General features: G+C 38.8%; 2 protein-coding genes and 1 pseudogene across 4 annotated transcripts; all 3 read right to left on the bottom strand.

Annotated features, from left to right (window-relative positions):
- Positions 1-1,935: 1,935 nt before the first annotated feature.
- LOC116262470 (protein PHOSPHATE-INDUCED 1-like) lies at positions 1,936-3,290 on the bottom strand. Its single transcript, XM_031641885.2, has one exon. It carries the CDS (start codon positions 3,051-3,053, stop codon positions 2,127-2,129), a length of 927 nt encoding a protein of 308 aa, XP_031497745.1. The 5' UTR covers positions 3,054-3,290; the 3' UTR covers positions 1,936-2,126.
- A 1,541-nt stretch (positions 3,291-4,831) lies between these two features.
- Positions 4,832-9,550, bottom strand: LOC116262468 (uncharacterized). Of its 3 annotated transcripts, none has more exons than XM_031641882.2 (6): positions 9,314-9,547; positions 8,524-8,736; positions 8,042-8,137; positions 5,981-6,126; positions 5,672-5,891; positions 4,832-5,271 (listed from the first exon to the last, which is right to left on the bottom strand). In XM_031641882.2, exons 1-6 carry the CDS (start codon positions 9,449-9,451, stop codon positions 5,077-5,079), a joined length of 1,008 nt encoding a protein of 335 aa, XP_031497742.1. In that variant the 5' UTR covers positions 9,452-9,547; the 3' UTR covers positions 4,832-5,076. The 3 variants fall into 3 exon arrangements, with proteins under 3 accessions (XP_031497742.1, XP_031497743.1, XP_031497744.1); XM_031641884.2 differs by having other exon boundaries at positions 5,086-5,271; positions 5,695-5,891; positions 9,314-9,550; XM_031641883.2 differs by lacking the exon at positions 8,042-8,137 and having other exon boundaries at positions 9,314-9,549.
- Positions 9,551-10,116: 566 nt separating this feature from the next.
- LOC116262659 (7-deoxyloganetin glucosyltransferase-like) lies at positions 10,117-13,316 on the bottom strand (annotated as a pseudogene).
- Between the last annotated feature and the right edge of the window lie 11,579 nt (positions 13,317-24,895).

Raw genomic sequence — 24,895 nt, 5'->3', positions numbered from 1 at the left:
GTCTTGATGGTTGCCAAAGAAGAAAACTTTGTTGATACTTGTTCAAAATAATTTTTTTTATCAATTTTAAAAGAATTTGTAAAAAAAACCCTCTAAATCCACTTCCTTTTCATTTGATGCATCTTTAAATGATATTACGATGAATTTCCCTTGAAATTCAAGGAAGAGGAAGAGATTCGAGGGAGAATTTAAGCAAACTTTCTCGTTTTTTCTCACCCTCTTCCTTTTCTTCTTCTCCTCTCTCTCTCTCTCTCTCTCTCTCTCTCTCTCTCTCTCTCTTTATTTTAAACTGAACTCGGTGACCCGACTCCAGGGTTCTGAACAATCTGAGTCTTTTGAAAATCGAATGCATATGAGTAGAACCTTAAATGGTGATCAGGTTTTTAACTAATCTGAGCTTACTCAAGCAATTTTAGAGATAAAACACCGAGTTCGCCAACCTACGCTTGACTGATGGTTTGATCTTAAAAGTCTTTAAACATATTTTATCAAAAACGTAAATTTGTCTCTTCAACGGGAGGAAGGAATCCCTTCCTGACACTTGACAAAACTTCTTTATTTATAACTTTACAAGCAAAAATGTGTGCCATCCATGTGAACGGCACACACCAGCCGAGCATGTTTGCTTGACATTAGGAACGTATATAAAATGATGGAGTGAATAGTGACTAGGTCATTTAACCATATCAATCTATTTAATACAAATTAATGGCTGAAACACAAACGTCTAGAAAAAAGGTTTGAGCTGTATTAGATGATAAAAATGTCAATCATATTTTTCTCTTTGTTTTTTTAACTTACCATCATAATTGATGGATAATTTTGATTAGATGGTTAGGTAAAGAATCACTATTCAATATTTATATATATATATATATATATAACACTAACTTTTTGAATCATCCAACTATATAATTAAGGCAGTTAGACTTAATATGATGGACAATTAAGAGAAAAGTAAATAAATAAATGTGATAAACAATTTAAAATTTTAATATTAGTTTATACATTTCTCTTTTTATTGTTCTTTTAAATTTATTTGGTTCAAATATATATCATTTGTCTTGATTTCATAGCATGCCGCTTAATATAGCATGCCGCTTAATACAAAATATATGTGATGTATTTAATCACACCCGCCCAATGCATCGCGTCGGAGAACCATGATTGGACGGTGATCTGGATGGCCATAAGATTTCACATCCTCCGGTGGAAACCAAGTGCTTACCCATCTATAAGTGAACCATTTGCTTGTGCCGCAAATGAACCAATATTTCTCAAAATCTTCCCAACCATTTGCTTGTGCCGCAAATATGAACCAATGTTTCTCAAAATCTTCCGAACCATTTGCTTGTGCCGCAAATATGAGCCAATATTTCTCAAAATCTTCCGAGTGTCATTGCTTCTCATGGCGCGTCCAAGCGATTGATATCCGATTGAAACATAGTTCGCAATTCAAATTGACGTTCTATATGAAGCATTTTGTCAGTTGGGATCCTCTCGGATACAGAGACCATGTATACATGGCCGTGTATATGCTAGCTCTTATTGGATCTCTTAATTTGATTATGTTTCTCAAGCTTATGCCGTCGATACAATGAATTTGAATGGACTTTGCAATGATGTCAAATAACTTAATGTCCTTCTAGATCCCTCAGTTTCAGAAATTTCAAGTTCGATTATCAGAATGTTTCAAAATCTGTTTACATGTTAGATTCCATCGTCATAAGGTTGACATTTATCTATGGCAAGTCTGGTTATGCGTGTCACATTTATGCAGCTAAATTTTGGTATTTGTTCCCAACTTCATACTGTATTAGCTATTCACCCCAACCTGGGTCATGCGTCACATACCATTTAGCCGGTCCGAGTCGCTGTGCCACACTATTCTGGTCGGAAAACAGAGCATATAACTTAGAATCAAGTGCCGGTTGATGAGCACAAACACAGTAGTATGTTTATTAGTACATGCTTTTTGCCTTATTATGCATCATTCTCCAAAGTTTCAAAGATTGCAGTATATATAACAAAAGCCAAACCACATCGAACCGACCACTCCAAAGACTGTAGTATATGTACAGAAGTTTGTGGAAACGGCACCGTCTTCTTCTTCTTCTTCATCATCTTTATACGAGAGTGTAACAAGTAGATGTATCTGGGTTCCACAGTGCAGGCAATAGATATCGACGCCCATTGATTCCATTTGCATTGTAGCTTGCACCGCTAACTGAATCCACCAGCAACTCCCCTGCATAGCCTGGATAGGCATTCTTTCCATATATCCCTGAACAGGCCGACGCTGCCTCTAGAGGAGCAGTAGCCGGCCCTTGGAAATAGCCGCTCTTGTAGGGGTTGGTGACGGTGCCGGCCAACATGCTAGCGATGTTGATGATCATCCCGTCGACACCCACATCACCATTTGGCGGCACCAGCGGCCTGGTCTGCGGCCCATACAGAGGCTGGTGGAATGGCCAGGCACACTGTCCAGGGCATTGGCTCTCTGAGTTACCGACCCAAATATATGCAAACTTTTCACCACTGGGCTGCAGGGGAGAGGAGTCATGGAAGCCGCAGCTGCTCATGCAGAATCCCTCCACTGCAACATCCTTAGATGTGAGCACAAGAGTGATGCCGTTAGCAGTTGTGGCCTTAGCAGCCAGCTCCCCAATTTGTGCCCTCTTGAGTGACTTACCCAGTGAGTACTTGTCATCTAAGACCTGTTTTCCCAGCACCACCATGGCACTTCCTTGCATGCCTGCTTTGACCAAGTAAGCTTCAATAACCTTCCACCATGAGGACACAGAAGGGCTCTTCTCTTGGTGGTTGAAAGAGCTGAGGAAGTCGCTAACGATGGACCTCTGCGAAGGTGTGAACTCTCCATACCAGACGATGCTGAAAGGATGGCTGCCCTGGAGCAGGGCACCCTTGTGGTAAGTCAGCACGAGAGGGGGCTGTTGCACTAGAGCAGTGAGCTTCCTCCCTCCGACTCCAAGGCATGCATGAACCAGACTCAGCAGGAGCACAAATTTCTCAAGATGAACGATACCCACCATTTCTATACAAACTAATCTGCTACTCTTTCGAAACCAGAACAGTAATCAATGGAGGCTTGATAGAAACAGAGACAAAAAGAACTCTGCTGAGGTTAACTTGGCCTTAACTTAGCTTTGGTTTGCAGAAGGGCTTGGAGGTGGGCTCTTAAATAGGAAATGAGAGAGGAGGAGAGAGAGAGAGTTGACCAAACCGTGTTGGCATCATCGCTGTCTGATCATCTTCCTCTCCTACTTGATTCTGAGCAACGATTAGAATATATGAGGGCCAAGCTGTCACTGGTGTGTTCTGCTTGGTTTCTTCACCTTCTCGAAGTATCTCTGGATGACGTGTTGGGTTTCACTTGGTTTCGTTTGTGTGTGGTCCAAAACAAAGGACCAAATTTTGTGTGCCCAATAGGTGGTCAAACATGCCCTGGCCGGCTTCCTCGTTTCTCTTTTTCTTTTGCTTTCTTCCTCCAGCTCCACTACCGATGATGTGTAATTTTACTGAAAGCACTGCCATGTGTTTCATGGATAGCGAGCCCTATAAGCTTTTGAGACACAGAGAGGGGCAATTATTCGCCTCGATGCTAAAAGCAAGAACAAAACGCGTTTCTTCAGGGAGACAATATGGGTCGGTGCATCTAGTGGAGTTTAGTAGGTGAAAGAAGTGTTTCCTTTTAGGTCTGGCCAGTGTAGTGGCTTGGCCGTGGCTAGGATTGCAATTGTGGTTCCAATTTCATGAGTACAACTTTCTGTGCAAGCAGGAGTAGATAACACCTAAATAGTGAAAGAAGGGTAATGGAGTGAGCATGTTGGCGCCCGAACCTTCCGTAGAGAATCCCTCCTCACGCTATGACCCTCTTTCTATGTGGTATCTCCTGTGTGTCCCGAAAGAGGTCCCAGTTCAGCACCCGAAGAGCTAATTAGGTTCAATTCTCAAGAGGTTGTTTTCAAGAAGATTCAATTTCCTTTTACCCTGTTCGCATAACCTAAATCATCTTCATTCATTTCTTATCAAAAGGCATTATTTCACAGGAAATGGTTGACATGAAACATTCAAGCCAATTTTTTATAATACCCATGTCTTGAAGTTATAAGGACCTTTATGGGCGTTTTATAAGAAGAATAAACAAGTGAAGTAAAGGGCGTTGCCAATATAAATGGCTGCAGAGCCCTCGAAGTGACTTGGAGTAGTTTATAATATGTTATAATATGTTAAGGTTTACACGGAACGGCGACACCTGAGTTGTTGTTCCAGCAGTTCCTATCTATCAAATTTTAACAAACAGTGTAAGTTTATGTAAAATTGAAACATGAGCCATGAAATCAAAACCTCTAAATTTTTAGGCAAACCAACGATCAAATCAATGAAAACATATTCGAAAACGCAGACAAGGACACCGAGAATGATGTAAAGATCCCGTTTGTGTGCTATGGCGTCTCAAGACATGCAAGAGTCAAGCTACTCTAACTCTGTTGGACTTTGTCTTGGCTTCCCATAAGGTTTGACCCCTCGAGTAACATAGGTAAGCTCAGACCGTATGTTGCACTTCATATGCAGGCACGACCCAAGCTGAAGCAGAATCTATTTTAACATGGCTAGGAGCTCGCCTCAGTGAAGAAGACAAACAAAAGATTAGCAGCATACCGATCATATTGACTAAAGAAAGGTCATCACCTAATGGTTCCAAAACGTGGTCTATTTCCTTCTATTTAGTTACCAAAATGGAAATTTCTTTCACAAAAGATATGCCCATCTCAGACTTAGACATGCCAAGCACAAGCTTTCTTGAAACTAGATCAGGATAATCTTGATTTTTTATTAATTTACAAGCTGACTGTCTTCATCCCACTACAATCCCCTTTCTTTTTTATTCCCTCCCCCTTTCTTCTGTCAAACTACGGGTGAGAGGATATTTATCAGATTATGCCGACTGAGGCACTCTGCGGAATTAAACTCTTAAAACTCTCTAAGTGTGATTGAGTTCAAAAACTGAAACATATTTCAAGAACGTATGGCCTCACATGCCTGAATCAGAGTTCAGCTCACTGCATCAAGTGATTGCTGCTGAATTATCAGTTGTGCTCCATCTACAAGCATTCTCACTATATCCCCAGCTGGCAAAATCTCTTTAATAAGCCCCACCCCTTGACCAGCATACATAACCATGCTATCAATATCACCTTGTGTTGCCTCATTTGGAGCAGTGCCAGCAAAACGCCGAATCTCCTTGTCCTGACAATGGCACTTGTGAAGATCAGAGATGCACGAGTAATCAAACTCAAAATTTAAAACAATGCAAGGTGATTTCACAAAAGTCCAGATTCAAGCTTCCACTAGCAATTGGCAAATTCATAGGAGTTTTCTACAGATATTTCAACCACTAACTTATGTAAAACAGGCAAACAGCATGGTCTATTGCAGAAAAAAGATAACCTACAATAAGGTGCTCTCTTTCACAACTGTTTGTGTTTGCAAATGATTAACTGCTGGTGAAACTAGACAACCTGATAATCAATAGTGAGAATTTGTACACCAAATGAAAGAGCACGTAAAAACAATGGAGGAACTGTACAGCTAAGCACTGAAAGTGGCTCGATTATTTGAACAGAATTGCCCACAAACAAATCAATACCAGTTCATGTACAGTGGAATGACCTATGATTGGTTGATCCACCTCCGTCTCATCAGGTGAAAGATGCCTCCACTTAATAAAGAAGGGTGTCTTTAGAACACGGTGTGGTGCACCAGGCCACCTTGCACGCCCAAATACATTTGTATATTCAGTTTCAACCATTTCCAGTATCTTTTCCTTGTAAGTCGGATGAGCATAGCTTTCCGTTGCAGCTACAAATCTATATAGAAGTACAATTTTCAGCATGTGACTTGTTTCCAGGTGCCATATATGCACCAATTTGATCAGCAAACTCTCATAAACACAAACCTCGTACCCATACAAACACCTTTTGCACCTAAAGCCAAAGCAGCAACATAGCCCCGTGCATCCACGATACCACCAGCAGCAATTACAGGTATATTGTGCTCCGAAGCCAGATCCACCACTCTAGGCAGTAGTGCCACTAGACCCTCCTGCTCAAAGGTTAAAATATTAAATCACTAAAAGTAGTGGACCATTAGAAGTGTGTATGTCTCAGTCAAAGAAGTAATATGAAATCTAAAAAAGGAAAACGATTTTTTTTTTTTTTTGCAAACATGTACGTGATACATGAAAATATTTTAAGAAAATTAAGAAAGAAAAATCATAAAATGTCTACAAAAAAGAAACAAAAACTATATCGAGTATGTAGCCAGATAAGATGAATTTTCAATATTAAATATGTTGAGAAAAGTGGTGCTCACTTAAATTGCTGTTATTGATATCCAGATCATTCCTTCATTTTCAAATTATGACCCTGAAAGCGCTTTAGTAGTCAAGCAAAAGGACGGTGCTTTCTGACTTCTATTTACACCAGCAATCTGATGCAAACTATGAAAAAGGCTTCATGAAAACTAATTTCTATGTTAGAACCTGACCATTTAAGCTCAGCAAGAAAAGTATAGGCACCAACAAGGGCTCCATCCTCTTGGCCTTGGGTACAGGATTGGATCTAAGATCTTTAAGCTGGAGGAGGTCATTATTTCTACAGTACCTGGTCTCTCTTGACATAACTAGTAACGGCTACCTAGCACCAGCTTGCCCACAATTATTGTAAACTTGAAAAAAGAAATTTACAGGTACCCTGACTTATAAAAACTTCTCATGTTAGGTCATTATATTTGTACTTTGCTTGCAATTCTAATTCATTGCTGCTTTCAACTTTGAAGAGCAATTACTGAAACGATGTATCTTTTTTTCAGCACAATAGGAGGCCATGGATCTCACATGTGCACCAGTGGCAGTGATTACTGATACAAAACATCTGCTTTCCTGCTACAAGGAAAAGGCTACCCAACCTAGTTATATGACATTACAATGATGGCAATTACAACTTTCTATGATGATCTAGGAGACTTAACCTGTTACTCGATGATCATTTTATTTCTAAACGTAGATGAAGATAAAACGGAAACAAGTAGCAGAGTACAAAATTGACAGGCAAAAAAAAACTTGTATAACGTTTTCATGGTGATAAATGGGATCTAAAATGCAAGTAGTAGCTGTGGAATCCAACTATTTCAAATTATTTGTCCTTTTGAATCCAATACATGTGCTTAATGATTCTAACCATATGCAAGTTCTATCCTCCATTTACCTGCATTACATTAGTTTCTGAAGAGAAGAAAATGTTGCAAACTAACTTGATGCCTTGATAAAGGCAAATTGCTCCTTGAGTTAGGAGCACGATTCATTGTTTTAGTGTTTTGTCCCAAGTCCTCCAGCTTCCGTGTTTTGTCCCAAGTCTATCTGTCATAGCTTCTGTGTTTTGTCCCAAGTCTATCCATCATAGCTTCTGTGTTTTGTCCCAAGCCCTCTAGTGAGGCTTGTGATTTGTGATGATGTCCTTGGCCCTTATAGTGGTCCATTTTTGCCCTGCACATAAATTTTTTAGCAATAAACTCAGGGGCCATGCCCAGCAGCGGTTTCCTGATTCATTGATTTAGTATTAAATATACAAACAGAAATCTCTTTCAACATTTATTAATTGTTTAGTATTGTCCATTTTAAATAATACTAACCTTGTCCAGAGTATAAATTTCCAAAATTCCTGCGCTGTTCCTTTCTCAATTATGTTTATGCTTATTGGGGATTCAAAACTGTTCTTATATGACTTACCAGTGTATTTGTTACTGTATCCAATTGAGATTAATACAATACATCAAAAATGGCATTGACCAAACACGCAAAAATAGTAACAGGAAGAGTAGGTACTAAACTTTATGACTAAGATTGCATATATACATAAATTTGGACAACGGCTAGGATAGGCAAAGACAGACGATACATCATTTGAGAGCACAAACAGGAACACCATAAAAGAGGTCATTTCAATAGGCAGGCCTTTACCTTACCAATGACATGTCCACCGGCTTCATGTCCCTGCACTATTATTGCGTCTACACCAGCGTTGACAGCCTTGGTTGCATCTTCGTAACTACCGACCTTCCATTGCCAAATAAAAGATGGGAATGCTCACATAAAGTACAATGGATCTAATGCTCATCCGCACTTTGCAAATTTATTGCCCAGTCAGTTTCAATATCAGAGAAAATATAGAAAGCAACGAGTTTTCACAGAGCATATATATAAAACGGAAACCAAAGTCAGTTCAATTAATATGAGAAAATACATTAACAAAGTTCACGTTTTGTTAAACAAAAACCTGATCATATATCTTCAATCAAGCCACTTCAAAAGTAATCCTTTAAAAATCTGATTATAAGCAGTAATTTGACTTTATAGTTTACAAAGTTACTTTGGAGATGTGTGTGTGTGTGAGAGAGAGAGAGAGAGTGCCCAAATGCTGGCAAGTGTAACCATGGACTAACCTGGTGCACAACCTTCACGCCAAGTTCATGGGCTTGATTTACAAGGCGCGCAGGGTAGTCGCCCCAATAAACCTGAAGCACTGCCACCCTCTCTTCCAATACGACCTTTACGTTCTTCTCATGTGGGAAAGCCAAGACGACGCCGACGCCAAAGGGCTTGCTCGTCAATGCCCGCGTCCTTGCTATCAGCTTCCTCAGAACATCCGGCGATTCCTGCACATATACCCCAAGTGTTAGAACTGCCATCAGCAGTCTTCAATTCAACCCCTAATGTTGGTGCCCATAGAAAGTTAAATCCAGATGCAAAACCAGATTGCCGTTATCGTATCTCACTGACATGCAACCAAATCCTACCCACTAATGAAAACACCTTTCAGGCCTTAAAACACATGATATCTCAGTGGGGCGAGCCTTTGATGCCTGGAATTGGACGGACCAGTAGTACAAGCTTGAGCGAGAATTTCAGGCTTTCCAATCGACCAGGAGCCAGGGATCCGATTTGCAGCAAAATTCTCGAAATAACAAGCTTCAAATCCCTTAATAAAACCAGAAAAGACATAAATCTGACACCCAAAATGGAGGATTTCTAGGGGCACTCTCGTGAAACGCGTAGAAAAGAATGCTTCTATGGGCCTGATTCACACACACACAATGAAAACAAGGCAGTAGAGGTAAGCGCAAAGGGCAAAGCGATCAAGGAAAATGATCTCCCGGGGCAAGAGATATCTGAACTACATAGCAAACCATAGGTCTTGACCAACTAGAAAGAGAGAGAGAGAGAGAGAGAGACCGAATCGGGGGCTCGAAGGAGTCCGATAGCACCGGCGTTGGCGACGGCGGCAACAAGCTCCGGGCTTGCAATATCGGGGCCCAGTGGTGCCTGAACTACGCCGTAGTCGAACCCCAAAATCCCCCTCCAACCACCCATCTCTCTCTCTCTCTCTCACACACACAAAAACCAGTTGCCCAAAACTGTGCAGACGAATGGAAAAATGGATTTTGGAGGGGACGAAGCTGGTTTCCCATTTTCTTCTCTTTTATATTTTTACTTTCACATTTTCAATTTTCCCGCTCCTGTTTTTAGATACATATTTTCACCTAACAAAGGGATATTTGTACTGCGGTTCTGGAGAAATTATTGTACGGTATTATTGTCTAGCCATAAGAGAGCCCTTCATCAGTTATATAACGCATAAACAATCTAGTAAGAATCCTAATAACCAGGTTGTTTTGTCTTAATCTACTGTAATAAGGGTCTGGCGGCCACTTGTTTTGTTTTGAACCTGAAAAAGCATGTTTAATTGTTTTGAACTGATAAATTTTGACGTGGTGTTTACGAGACAGGTGTTTACAGTTGATTATTTCATCAGAAACGACATGATATTCAAACAATATTATCCTGCACGCAGACTACAAAGGCCAAGAAGTTGGAAAGCAAAAGTTCAAGTTAAATGTGACCAGGGTCGGTGTGGGAAATATTATCCTACATGTACAGTCGGCTGGATCAAAGAAATACAAGCTGCAAAGATCTAAGGAACAGCAGAAGCAGTGTTCTTTGACGAAGCAACACAGGAAATAAAAGCTTGGATGTTGGTGCATGTATAATAGTCGTCTTGGAGAAACTTCTCCTTATGAAAGTAGCGGTCGATATCTCTCCAAATAGAAGTTCTGGAGAGAGTTTTGAAAGAATTAATGGTGAAGCAAGCCAAACTCAGTGCTGGCCTTTCTGCATCAGGATATCATTAATCAGCCTAGGACATCATTAATCAACCTCTCACGGTTGAGAGAGGAAGGTCCACCGGGCAGGGCAGCCTTCTCTGATTTTTCCTTCCACTTCATGGCCATCCTCCTCTTCTCCTTCCCCTTCTCTCCCTTCATCATCTCCCTCACTTGGCCCTCGACCTCCTCCCTCCTCACGTCGCCGTCGATCTCCATCCCCATCCCCCATTCCGTGCAGGTGTACCTGCAGTTGGTCGTCTGCTCAGCGCATAAAGGCCAGCACAACATGGGCACTCCCCCGCAGATCACTGAGTTTGGCGTTCTTGTCATCTCTTGGCAAGAACGACATGTGATCATGCTCTCCATCGTCGAGTTCCACCCAATGTGGGAGAGGAACACTCCGTCGGAGGGGTGGCGCAGCACCTCCTGTTAGGGACACCAGCTAGCCAGCCGCCCTCTGTCCCTCGTCTCGGCGAGGAACTCCGGCGGCGGCAAGGCCGCCTCGCCCTTCACCAGGTCGGGCCTGATGACCCACAGGAACGGGTAGTTGCGGTTGGCCAGGCCCCAGGCGAACTCCACCAGCTGCTGCCGACTCATAACGGTGATGCTGCCGAAGTTGACGTAGACGAACAAGGCTTCCCCCTGCTCGTCCAACCATTCCAGGCAGCTACCCTCTTCTTTCCACAGGTTGGACTTGATGGCAGTAGCCCCGTTCACGGCCACGCTCTGGCTGAGCTTCACCAGATGGCCGACCGTGTAGACGCGAGGCATTCGGGCTCGGATGGCGTCGAGAACATAGTGCTCCAGATCTTCAAAGGTGTTGAGGATGAGGGCGGAGCATTTGGTCACTGCTTGTGCTTCGTTTTTGCAGAAGTTGAAGATGATGCGCTGTCCCTGTTGAGAGTTCTAACGAAGGTGGGCAGGTCTCTGAGAAGAATGCCCTGCATCCCTTCTATCCAATCAATTCTGGTGTTGAGGCACCCATTTGTCAACTGGCTCTCATCTGTTTAATGTGCAGCAAGAGAATCAACAAAAACTCGCAAACTAACTAAACTGCACCAGAGATGAACTACACTGAATTTACATATTATTTGCGTATAAGTTCGCTTCTAAACAGTGACGCCATGAAAACATGGAAATCTACCCTTAAATTTAGCTCAGTTTACTTGGCTGCACTTATAAACAGGATTTTACAAGCACAGACGAATCAGACAAGTTGAAAGTTCTCATATCTTGTAAAATATATACGAAATTTTAGTTAAGCATCCGAGGAAACAGATCGGAAGGAAATATGTAGTTTGTTTTTTAAAGATGATCCATTCTTGCATCTATGTGGTTGATTAGGAACATTATAGAAATCTAGTGTTAAGATATTGTAGTACTGGGCCGCGTTTTTGCACTTATGCTTTTCTCCGTGTGACACGTCACATGTCGTTCTTGCCAAGATGCCGAGCTTTTCCGACTTCTTTTAGTCGCCGTGTGGAACGCGAAGTCCACTGGTTGGTAGGACGCGATCGTATATTGATCGTTGCATCCTTTGTAAGACACAACGACCGAACTTGTTCAAGGTTACTGATCAATTGAGTTGATCCTTTTGAGTTTTGTACACACGAGAGAAAGCGAGAGCATGCAAATTAGGATGGACTCCCGTGGACCATTGCCCATACCAGCTCATAAAACTTACATTATTTACACATTTATGTCGCATCATGTTTATTTATTTATATAAATATTTTTTGTAAAGTTTCAAATTTAAACTATCCCTTAGCCAGAAGAGCAAGGTGACCAATATAAAACCACAATATTAATTATCTTGTTTGCCTTATTATTTATATATGCGTGATTCTCAACAAACTACTAGCCATTGCTCACATTCAAGAGGCGCATTTCTCATTTGAAGTAATTTCATAAAACTCTCACCATAGTAGAAGCGATACATGAACAAAAAACTTCGGAAGAAAACATATTCAATAATGTGATGTCCACCCGTCAATAGTGTGATAATTCCTTTAATAATGAAATGTCTATCCCATCGCAAATAAAATTAAGGAAAGAAAAGGAGATAGGTTATTTACTCGTCTCAAGTTAATTAAGGCCTTTTTCTCCTTGATCATTTAATCTTAACCATCGATTTTGCAAAAATCAATGGCTAAAATGATTGCTGTCTCGCACATACCAATTTTTCTGTTTAAGTGTATTAGCAATCATTTACAACACACCATAAATCTAAAATTCATTGTTTGTTTAAATGCTCAAAATTATGCATGGATCTCCAATCAATTGGAGTCTTAGATTGAGGCTATCAAATGCAGCAATAATACAAAGTTTAGCTCCTAACACATAACCAGTATATGTGTAAAAGAGTTAGGAAAAGTATACTTGCACGACATCCGTTTCTGTTTGATTGCCAATTACTCAAGAAAGGCACAAACAAACAAACAAACAAACAAACAACTAAGATGAGGAAGCCAACTTAGTTTTGCCGAGTCTGCGATGTTTTCACAGATAAGAACTGCAATTCAAAAGTGAAATGGAGTTTGCCATGATTAAAATACACGTAGATGGTAATCTCACTTGCTTGTGCGCAAATCAAGGAAAGAAAATGAAAGGAAACATGTCAAATCAAAGTGAACATGGATTATGTTATATATGAAGAATCACGTGTCCGTTGATCCTGTTATAGTTTGTCTCTCGTTAACTTCACCAGATCTGAAATCGAGTACACCAACATTTAGTTCATAGGGCATGACGGCAAAGGTATCAATTATACTTTGTGCATGCACATGTATATACATTTTTGTGTATGTATGAGCCTCATTTATGAAGTCAACACTTATTTTTAATATTTTTTTCAAAAATATATGTCCGAAGGAAAAGATATATATATATATATATTATAAATTTTAACCTTTTTACCCGCTCCAAATAAAGCACAATGGCAGCAGAGTAGCCTTTTTTTTGCATGTTATGGCAGAACCAATAGAGCGAATTTGTGATTTGAACTCCGATAAACTGAAAACTGGATCATTGCCAAGGGCGGAGGGAAGGGGGGGCCGCCTAAGCCCTGGCCCCATCCTAGCAAATGAAAAAAAAATATTTTACATTAAAAAAAATATAAAGTTTTAAGTGCACAATGTATTTTTTAGAGTTGAATTCAATTTGGCCCTACCCAGATCCAGAGGTTGGACTGTCGGCCCGTCCCTAAGGAAAATCCTGGCTCCGCCCCTGATCACTGCATCTAAGAGTTGACAGATAAATAAAATTCTATTTCTTGAAAGATTCTGGGGTTTTTTTGGTTAATGAATCTATAAACTGACTCATTACTTGACAAATCATTAACTATGTAATTGGAAAATAGAAAACAAAACCCCTCGTTTCCAGGGGTATTGATTTTTACTTCTATTACAAAACAATTTTTTTTTCTTTTAAAGAAGTCTGTACCATATCTAGAAAGAAGACCTATCAAGAGGTAAAAGAAGGAAAGAACAAGAATAGTGCTTCTAATAGGAAAGTTACAACCTTTTCAGCCACATTTTGAAATGTGAACAAAAACTCTTGTCTTTCAAAACTCTGAGCCAAACAAAGCCGAACGAAAACGTGACCTTTTATGTGACGTTGTGTAACATGACATAAATTGTGGGATTAATTTATTGCTTTGAATTACTAATCTGATTTTGAATCCATTTAATTGCCCAATCTAGTGCCAACATTAGAATCCGCGTACAAACGGCCCTCGAATTTGGCATGCAAAATAATAATCGGACCCAAAATTTGAGTCTGATATCCCAACTAGGATATTAAAACAAGAAAAGAAAATCGAAAATGTCAAATTATACACCCATCAAATCCGAATTAAGTTCTAAGTTATTCAAATCCAAACTCCATTAATTGAATTCGGTCATTGAAAAGTTGATCGGACGTCTTTTAAAACAACTCATCTGCTTCAATTGATGCTTTGCCGAATAATAGTGTTTAGGGGCAATGTAGTGTCTTGTCCAAATCCTGGTCCGTCTCGGTGGATCCCTCGCTCATTTGTGGGAGGAGGAAGAGGCGGTGGCCACTACTGCTCATTTATTAGGGCGTGCACGACGTTTGGTCCTGGATATGGAAGGCCACTCTCCCTTTCCTTTTTATGTTTTATTTTTGTTTCTTGAATCAGTCAACCAAGATTGATCGGTATTTATTAAAAAACAAGATTGGTTGGTAGTTATGGAAATCAAGATCGATCCGGAGCGTGGCGGTTATCCCTTTTTCCCGCCTTTTTCATTTCATAAGCTTCGGTTCTCGTCTCTCAGGCCCTAATTTGTCTCTGTAAGGTGCGCGCCCTCTTTTTCCTACTCCTTCTGTTTCCTCTTTTTTTTTTTTTTTTTTTTTGCCTTGGGAGAATTTTTTCCGAGAGTCTCATATTTTCTCCCTTTTTTGCGCGCGGTCATCTCTCCATCTCTCTGTTTCACTGTCTGTGTGGCGTTTTTCGGGATCGAAGCTTCGAAGAGGAAAACGAAGCATTAGGGTTTCAGCCACCCAAAATCACCTTCCGGCGGCAGGAAGTCCGGCTCCAATCCGTCGGAATCGCCGGTCTCTAGCCGACTGGGCCTGGGGTTCGTCGACCGCCGCCGGATTCTTTTCTCGGTAGGGTTTCGCCCATCTAGTAATTCTCCACGGGTTTCGATCTCGAGCCTGAGCGGGGGTTCCCTACTGCTCCACCTGCTCCTCCGCTTCCTCCCTTCTCCTTTTCACCCGCCTGCAGCTCCTCAGCTACTGCTTTCGTCGGTGCGAAGCTACTGCAACTGCGCGGCCGCTTCCTAAGCTTCGGTTCTCGTCTCTCAGGCCCTCATCTGTCTAAGTAAGGTGCGCACCCTCTTACTCCTCTTCCTTTGATATTTTTCTGTTTCCTCTGTTATTTCCTTACGAGTTTTTTTTTTCTGAGTGTATCGTCATGTTTTTTTTTTTAGGCGGGTTCATCTCTCCCTCTCCCTTTTTCACTGTCTGTGTATGGTTTTGCTGGATCAACAGCCAGAGCAGGTCATTTTCCTCCGCATATGTGCTTGTTATGCCTAGGTTCCATGACTGCCATGTTCAGGTAGAATTTACCAGTCTTCCTCAGTTTGCTTCCTTTGGAGAACTTTTTTAGTTAATTGCTTTCTCTGCAGAACTTACTGAATTTACCTGTCTTTGTAAGGTCACTTATTCTTTAGTTTGCTTCCTCTGCAGAACTGCTCTGACCAGTAAAACTCATAGAAATTTGTCTTACTCATTAGTGCCAAAGTGATAGCATACATGCATTTTACAGAGTTGATTTTATTTTGTTAAATCAATTTGAATTCTTTTATAAATTGTTTCTTAATTACCAGTTGAGTGAGCACTTCTTAACTTACTTTGATTACCTTTTTCCCCTGGAAGACTGCTTCAAAGGAAAATATGAGCCTGAACCCTTTTGCAAGCAGCGGTAAAACTCTTTGGTTGGTACCTCTCGATCAAGGGATGTTGTATATGTATGCATATCTGAATAGTTTTAACTTGGGAAATGGGTAGTGGCCACAACAATTAAAGTCTGATCAAGGGCTTGATGACAGCTGTAGTGATCAGTCCTTATTGGTCTGTCTCATACTTCACCTTTATGCGTTACTAGATGTCCCTACTTTTCCTCCATAAGCTCCTTCTCTTCTGCATTTGGGATAAAAGATATTGGTTCTAATTTCTTGACTGTGGGCAAAAGATGTGCCTAAAAATGGATTTTTTTCTTTGATAGAAGAACCTTGAAAAAGTACACTACTTAGGTGTAGTGGTTTACGAACGTTTGTGTCCTTGTAAACCTAATATGAATATATATATATATATATATATATATATATATATATATATATATATATATTGATGTTGTTTCTACATTCAACAGTCAAATGTTAAATATAATCACGTATTGTTTTAGAAAAGGACATGATGTTCAGTTCAAATACATATATAAGCTTCAAAAACTAAATATTCTTCTTATCAAACACCCCCTTAATCATCATTTGTTGGAAGCTTGTATGTAAAGGTTCAGACTGAATTTCTTTATTTACTTGCCTATTTAGATTGGGAAGGTGTGGCAACTAAGTTTGTGTGTTTTGACTGGTAGGGTGTAAAGTCCATCAATCTAACTTTATCAACTCTTCTTAAGTACTTGATTTTTTTTGGGTGCTAGGAATATTTGAAAATCAAGAATAGCTAAGTTGGTTGCATCTATTCCTAGCGCATGCATCTCCTGATGAGGAACATATATGATGTTTTTTCATGTACCTTTTTTTTGTCATGATATGTGTAACTCACTTATGTCTTCTTGTCTTCAACTACAAATGGGTCTTTCAAATACTTACAGTAGCTAATCTGCGATTCACCTTCGTACATTTACCAGGCTTCCTTGTTAGGGCATCAGGTCATGTATCGGCAACTAGAAGCCTGGATGGTTCATGGACTTCTTCACGATCATATGGAAATTTTTTTATTAGGAGGTACAGAAGGTTGAATAATCACTAGGATTGACAGTTTTTTTTAGCGGTCTTTCCAATTGCTGAACTGAAAAATGAACGTACAGCGCCTTGTGTCAGCATCTTGGACTGTTTTTGCCAATTCAAAAATTGAAGTGCCTGATATGTAAGTGCATTTTGCATGCGTCTTTGACAAATTGGAACTCAGGATTCCATGTTTTCTTGGTATATTTCCTCGAGCCTTGAGAGATGAAACATTAGTTGCTACATTCGACTGTTGGTTTTATAATCTTCATGTGCAATTTGAAGTGTTGAAATTTCAAATCATGTGACTTAGGACTTTTGATTATGTCTTTGTGCAAAATTTTGTTTTACTTTCTGCTTTTTCGTCCCTTTGATGGGCATCTATCCTTTAAATCCTTAAATTATTCAAGCTTCTTAATTTTTACCTCTATTTCATTGACTTCTTAAGCAAGTCAAGCAATATTGTCCATTATACTAAATATTGAAAAGACTTTGTTTTCTCAAAGCAGCCAACCTTTGATGGTGATTGTTTCGGTTTTAACCTAGATACGAGGGAACAAACTTTTTCTTCAAATGGGCCATAACATTGAACCAGATTTGCTTTCTCGTTCAAACACACATTTTTGTAATATTTTTCTGTTGTACCTTAGACCTATTTGACACATACATCAGGGGTTGTTTACTTCTTGAAGACTGTTCAGCTTGACTACCTTTTGCAAATGGAAATGTTATAAAACTTTTGCTGTTTTGTTTGTTCTGGTGCGTCAACTTGTTATGTATTCCATGTCTTATGCAAGTATGCACCATGCTTCACAGTGCAGGTTGTGCAACAAGAATATATCCATATGCGGGTTGCTGAATCCATACTTTTCTCTGGGGAGGCAATAAGGGCTTTAAGAAACCCTTGTCCTCCTTTCAGGTTTGAGGCTGATGTTTTTCATCATGGAGTTCCAAGAGGATCCAATAGATATCAGGGACTGTTTGGATGCTTTCCTCAGGGGCCTTGTATTGACATTAATTTGTTGGAGAAGAATTGCTCCCTCAATTTGAAGTGGATAAAATTGTTGGTATGCTTCAAAAGTTAAAGGTACCCACCGTCCATCTTTATTTTCCTTCACATGTTAGTATTGTTTGAAACTTTGAATGCAACATGTTCTCCTTAATATATTGTGATTTTTATGTGTGAATTAGGCTTTATGATAGACATACGAAAAAAGTTACAGTTTGCAGTCAGTTGCTTTTCTTGCTTGTGCTATTTTGCAACAAAATTTTTCTGCTTTTAGATCTCTTGCATGAGTTTCCCGAGTTTGATAAGAGGGCATTCAAACATGCTGTTGACTCCATTCGCATGACCGCAACTGGTCATTGTTGGCAGGTGAGGGCTGTTAGCAATATAGTTGTGCGCACACACACACACACACACACACACACACACACACACACAGCTCATGAACAAGCTAGGACTGTTCTTTTAACTGTTCATTTTCCTCCCACTCCAGCTCATGAAATTATTACAAAATCAAGTGGGGGGTTGAGACAATATCAAGGGGGTGTTTGGATGACACCCTCTTAAAACCAGGTTATAGGGAAACCAGGTTTTGTTAAACTTCATTTACCTGGTTTGTCTGCTTGGATTACAATAGGAAACCAAGTTTTTATCTTTTAAACGTGGCATTTGTTTGGATGACAAAAACCTGGTTTATATGAAGCCTCTAGGAATCAAGTTCAGTTGAGTGTTAAATACAACCAAATGATAGTTGAACAAATACAATCACCCATTATACCACCACCAAGAAACTCTGCCTACCAATCTTCATTAAGGCACCTAGATTTTAAGATTCTTGCTAAAATTATCCTTAGAGCAGGGTTGATTTACAAATTTCTATCAAACTGATCATCAGGTTCCTTTGATAAACCAAACCACCAAGCACATTTATAACTACCTCAATTATTATAAAAAATGCATAATGATTTCATATATGTTACTAGTTGAAAATAAGAGGATCCATGAATTGAGAACTTGTAGTATATTTAGAATTAACATACGTTTAAAAATGCTAACCAAGTTCATAGATTTTTCTAAGTGTAGACATAAAACTGTACCAGACCTGCCTCTGGGGTGAAAAATCTATGGGGGAGCAGGTTTTTAAAAAACTGGTTTCAACCATGTTTTGAGCAAAATTGAGGTTCTTAAAAATCCAGTTTGCTGTCATCCAAACACCCCAAAAATAAGGCTTGTGAGGCAAAACAAGGTTTTGCATCTCAAAACCCCATTTTGGAGTGTCAACCAAACACAATGTAAGTTTGTGCAAAAATGAATGTAGAGTTCATCTAACCAAAGAATAAGAGAAAGTACTTACCACATATAGACTTGGGAACAATACAAAAATTTAAATGATTCCGCATCTCAATAACCAAAACTGAGGCATATTCAAGGCAACCAGTGATGGCCCTCTTATTCAAGTCTTGTTTCCAAAGCTCAAATCCAACATCTAAACCGGATCATGTTAGACATCTTATCTAGACTCATGATGCAAAAGTGAATTCTAAGTTTCTAACATCCAAAACAGATCAGATTAGACATTTGATCCAAATGCTGGCTTCAAATCCAACATCTAAACCAGACCTAATTATGCTTGTGATTTAGATCCTATGTTCGAACTTTTGATCCTATATTTGAAGCAAATCATATAAGGTCCATATTAGGTCCAGATCTAAATCATTGATCCAAAATCAAAATCCAACAACTAAACCAGGTCTGATTAGACATTTGATCCAAATTGTAATTCTCTAGTCTGAATTCAATGCCAAATCCAGCTCAGATAAGACCTCTGATCCAACCCACTTAATGTACGATCAAATGTAAATTTGGTCATTCATCCAAATGCCCATCTAATTATTTTTTATATCTACTAAATCTTCGATCTTGGTTGTGATGTTATTCTTTGATTAGATAAATGTTGGTGGTAGGATCGCCGGTTCGGGAAGTTGCTTGGAGACAGTTTTAAAAAAAGAGCTGTAAATTATATGAACAATTTAAGATCTCCAATGATTCTTTGTATGATGTTGCTAAAAAGATTGTTGCATATCCCCATCAAAAGAGCTTGTATTGAAGATTTCTTATTTGACATATGTGTAGATGGGAAAATTGGAATCTTTATCTTTGGACAACGATATGTTTTCACTATAATATTTTTGATTGTTTATTGGGATGTTTGAAAGTCTGCCCACATCATGTCAAGGGATGGATTAGGAATTCAGGTTTTGCTCAAAATCTAAATTGGACATTTAAAACAAATTAGATTACACCTCCGATCCGCATCTTGGATCTAAAAACTGAAATCCAACATCTAAAAGCGATTAGATTAGACCTCTAATCAAAACCTTGTTTTAAAAGCCCAATTCCAACATCGATACCAAATCAGATTAGACCTCTGATCCAGAGCCATGATGCAAAAATCAAATCTAACATCTAAACCAGGCCTTCATGTAAATTTGGTCGTTCATCAAATACCCATCTGATTATTTTTTAGATTCGCCAAATCTTGAATCATGCATATGATGCTATTCTACGATTAGATAAATGTTAGTTGTAGGATTGCCAATTCGGAAATTTGCTTCCAGACAATTTTAGAAACGGAGGTATAAGTTATATAAACAATTTATCATCTGCGATAATTGTTTGTATAGTTTTGCCAAAAAGATTGGTTTGTCATAGATTTAGACATGCAGTTGGTAGAAAGTTAATTTTGATATCCCCTTCCAAAGAGCTTGTATTGAAGGTTTCGTATTTGATATATGTCTACTTGGGGTAATTAGAATCTTTATCTTTGGAGGAAAATATGTTTTCATTACATTGTCATCCTTGATTGTTTGTTGGGATGTTTGAAAGTCTGTCCACATCATATCGAGGGATGGATTAGTAAATCCTATTTTGCCCAAAGTCTATGTCCAATATTTTGACCAAATTAGATTTGACCTTCGATCCTCACCTTGAATCTAAAACAAAAATTCAACATATAAAACCGATCGGGTTAGACCTCTGATCGAAACCTTGTTTTCAATGCCCAATTCCAACATCTCAACCAGATCAGAATAGAGCTCTGATCTAGAGACGTGATGCAAAAGTCAAATCCAACTTCTAAACCAGATTTTAATTATGCTTGTGATTTAGATCGTATGTTCGACCTTCAAATTCAAAGTTTGAAGCAAATCATATTAGGCCCGTGTTTCGAATCCTTGATTTAAAACCAAACTCCAACAACTAAGCCAGGCCATATTAGATATTTGATCCAAATTGTATATCGGTAGCATGAATTCAACACCAAATCCGGGTCAGATAAGACCGCTGATCCAACTCAATTCGTGCTCGATCTAATGCAAATTTGGTCGTTCATGAAAATACCCATCTGATTATTGTTTAGGTTCGCGAAAAGTTGGATCATGGCTATGTTGTTATCCTGTTATTAGATAAAAGTTGGTTGTTGGATCGCCGGTTCAGAAAGTTGCTTGGAGACAGTTTTAGGAAAGGATCTTTAAATTATGTGTACAATTTATGATCTCCAATGATTGTTTGTATAGTTTTGTCGAAAAGATTGGTTTATCATAGATTTAGACATGTAGTATGTAGAAAGTTAATGTTGATATCCCCATCCAAAGAGATTGTATTGAAGGTTTCGTATTTGATATATGTCTACTTGGGGTAATTGGAATATTTATCTTTGGAGGAAAATATGTTTTCATTACAATGTCATCCTTGATTGTTTGTTGGGATGTTTGAAAGTCTGTCCACATCATATCAAGGGATGGATTAGTAAATCCTATTTTGCCCAAAATCTATGTCCAACATTTAGTCCCAATTAGATTTGACCTTCGATCCTCACCTTGAATCTAAAACAGAAATCCAACATATAAAACCGATCGGGTTAGACCTCTGATCGAAACCTTGTTTTCAATGCCCAATTCCAACATCTCAACCAGATCAGATTAGACCTCTAATCTAGAGACGTGAGCAGAAAGTCAAATCCAACTTCTAAACCAGATTTTAATTATGCTTGTGATTCAGATCGTATGTTCGACCTTCAAATTCAAAGTTTGAAGCAAATCATATTGGGCCTGTGTTTCGAATCCTTGATCTAAAACCAAACTCCAACAACTATGCCAAGCCACATTAGATGTTTGATCCAATTTGTATATCTCTAGTCTGAATTCAACACCAAATCCGGGTCAGATAAGACCTCTGATCCAACTAATCAAAGATTGGTTTATCAAATATTTCGACATGCAGTTGGTAGAAAGTTAACTTTGATATCCCCATCCAAAGAGCTTGTGTTGAAGGTTTCGTATTTGATATATGTCTTCATGGGGTAATTGGAATCTTTATCTTTGGAGAAAAATATGTTTTCATTACAATGTCCTCCTTGATTGTTTGTTGGGATGTTTGAAAGTCTTTCCACATCCTAGCAAGGGATGGATTAGGAAATCCGATTTTGCACAAAATCTAAGTCCAACATTTAGACCAAATTAGATTTGACCTTCGATCCTCACCTTGAATCTAAAACGGAAATCCAACATCTAAAACCGATCAGGTTAGACCTCTGATCAATGCCTTCTTTTCAATGCCCAATTCCAACATCTAAACCAGATCAGATTAGACCTCTGATCTAGAGACGTGATGGAAAAGTCAAATCCAACTTCTAAACCTGGTTTTAATTATGCTTGTGATTTAGATCGTACGTTCAACCTTCAAATTCAAAGCTTGAAGTAAATCATATTAGGCATGTGTTTCGAATCCTTGATCTAAAACCAAACTCACGAGATTAGATGTTTGATCCAAATTGTATATCTTTATTCTGAATTTAACACAAAATCCGGGTGAGATAAGATCTAATGTAAATTTGGTGGTTCATGAGAATACCCATCTGATTATTTTTTAGGTTTGCCAAAAGTTGGATCATGGCCATGATGTTATCCTGTGATTAGATAAAAGTTGGTTCAAGGATCGTTGCTTCAGAAAGTTGCTTGGAGACAGTTTTAGGAAAGGAGCTTTAAACTATATGAACAGTTTAGGATCTCCAATGATTGTTTGTATAGTTTTGCCGAAAAGATTGGTTTATCATAGTTTTAGACGTGTAGTATCTAGAAAGTTAATTTTGATATCCCCTTCCAAAGAGCTTGTATTGAAGGTTTCGTATTTGATATATGTCTACTTGGGGTAATTGGAATCTTTATCTTTGGAGGAAAATATGTTTTCATTACATTGTCATCCTTGATTGTTTGTAGGGATGTTTGAAAGTCTGTCCACATCATATCGAGGGATGGATTAGTAAATCCTATTTTGCCCAAAATCTATGTCCAATATTTTGACAAAATTAGATTTGACCTTCGATCCTCACCTTGAATCTAAAACAGAAATCCAACATATAAAACCCATCGGGTTAGACCTCTGATCGAAACCTTGTTTTCAATGCCCAGTTCCAACATCTCAACCAGATCAGATTAGACCTCTGATCTAGAGACGTGACGCGAAAGTCAAATCCCACTTCTAAACCAGATTTTAATTATGCTTGTGATTCAGATCGTATGTTCGACCTTCAAATTCAAAGTTTGAAGCAAATCATATTGGGCCTGTGTTTCCAATCCTTGATCTAAAACCAAACTCCAACAACTATGTCAGGCCAGATTAGATGTTTGATCCAAATTGTATATCTCTAGTCTGAATTCAACCCCAAATCCGGGTCAGATAAGACCTCTGATCCAACTCAATTCGTGTACGATCTGATGCAAATTTGGTCGTTCATGGGAATACCCATCTGATTATTTTTTAGGTTCGCGAAAAGTTGGATCATGGCTATGTTGTTGTCCTGTGATTAGATAAAAGTTGGTTGTCGGATCGCCGTTTCAGAAAATTGCTTGGGGACAGTTTTAGGAAAGGATCTTTAAATAATGTGTACAATTTATGATCTCCGATGATTGTTTGTATAGTTTTGTCGAAAAGATTGGTTTATCATAGATTTAGACATGTAGTATGTAGAAAGTTAATCTTGATATCCCCATCCAAAGAGATTGTATTGAAGGTTTCATATTTGATATATGTCTACTTGGGGTAATTGGAATATTTATCTTTGGAGGAAAATATGTTTTCATTATAATGTCATCCTTGATTGTTTGTTGGGATGTTTGAAAGTCTGTCCACATCATATCAAGGGATGGATTAGTAAATCCTATTTTGCCCAAATCTATGTCCAACATTTAGTCCCAATTAGATTTGACCTTCGATCCTCACCTTGAATCTAAAACAGAAATCCAACATATAAAACCGATCGGGTTCGACCTCTGATCGAAGCCTTGTTTTCAATGCCCAGTTCCAACATCTCAACCAGATCAGATTAGACCTCTGATCTAGAGACGTGACGCGAAAGTAAAATCCAACTTCTAAACCAGATTTTAATTATGCTTGTGATTCAGATCGTATGTTTAACCTTCAAATTCAAAGTTTGAAGCAAATCATATTGGGCATGTGTTTCGAATCCTTGATCTAAAACCAAACTCCAACAACTATGGCAGGCCAGATTAGATGTTTGATCCAAATTGTATATCTCAAGTCTGAATTCAACACCAAATCCGGGTCAGATAAGACCTCTGATCCAACTCAATTCGTGTACGATCTAATGTAAATTTGGTCGTTCATGGGAATACCCATCTGATTATATTTAAAGTTCGCGAAAATTTGGATCATGCCTATGTTGTTATCCTGTGATTAAATAAAAGTTGGTTGTCGGATTGCCGCTTCAGAAAGTTGTTTGGAGACAGTTTTAGGAAAGGATCTTTAAATTATGTGTACAATTTATGATCTCCAATGATTGTTTGTATAGTTTTGTCGGAAAGATTGGTTTATCAAAGATTGTTTGTATAGTTTTGCCTGAAAGATTGGTTTATCAAAGATTTCGACATGCAATTGGTAGAAAGTTAAATTTGATAACCCAATCCAAAGAGCTTGTGTTGAAGGTTTCGTATTTGATATATGTCTTCATGGTGTAATTGGAATCTTTATCTTTGGAGACAAATATGTTTTCATGACAATGTCCTCCTTGATTGTTTGTTGGGATGTTTGAAAGTCTGTCCACATCATAGCAAGGGATGGATTAGGAAATCCGATTTTG

Source organism: Nymphaea colorata, chromosome 10, assembly GCF_008831285.2.
Source record: "Nymphaea colorata isolate Beijing-Zhang1983 chromosome 10, ASM883128v2, whole genome shotgun sequence".
In the NCBI taxonomy this organism is placed as follows: Eukaryota; Viridiplantae; Streptophyta; class Magnoliopsida; order Nymphaeales; family Nymphaeaceae; genus Nymphaea; species Nymphaea colorata.
The sequence above is the reverse complement of the archived record's forward strand: the minus strand, read 5'-3'. Positions and strand labels throughout refer to the sequence as shown.

Coding starts and splice junctions, on each gene's coding strand:
- LOC116262468 (XM_031641882.2), bottom strand. CDS start 9,451: ATGGGTGGTTGGAGGGGGATTTTGGGGTTCGACTACGGCGTAGTTCAG. Junction 8,138..8,523: donor GCGTGAAGGTTGTGCACCAG/GTTAGTCCATGG, acceptor TGGCAATGGAAG/GTCGGTAGTTACGAAGATGC. Junction 6,127..8,041: donor GTGGACATGTCATTGGTAAG/GTAAAGGCCTGC, acceptor ACCTTTGAGCAG/GAGGGTCTAGTGGCACTACT.
- LOC116262470 (XM_031641885.2), bottom strand. CDS start 3,053: ATGGTGGGTATCGTTCATCTTGAGAAATTTGTGCTCCTGCTGAGTCTG.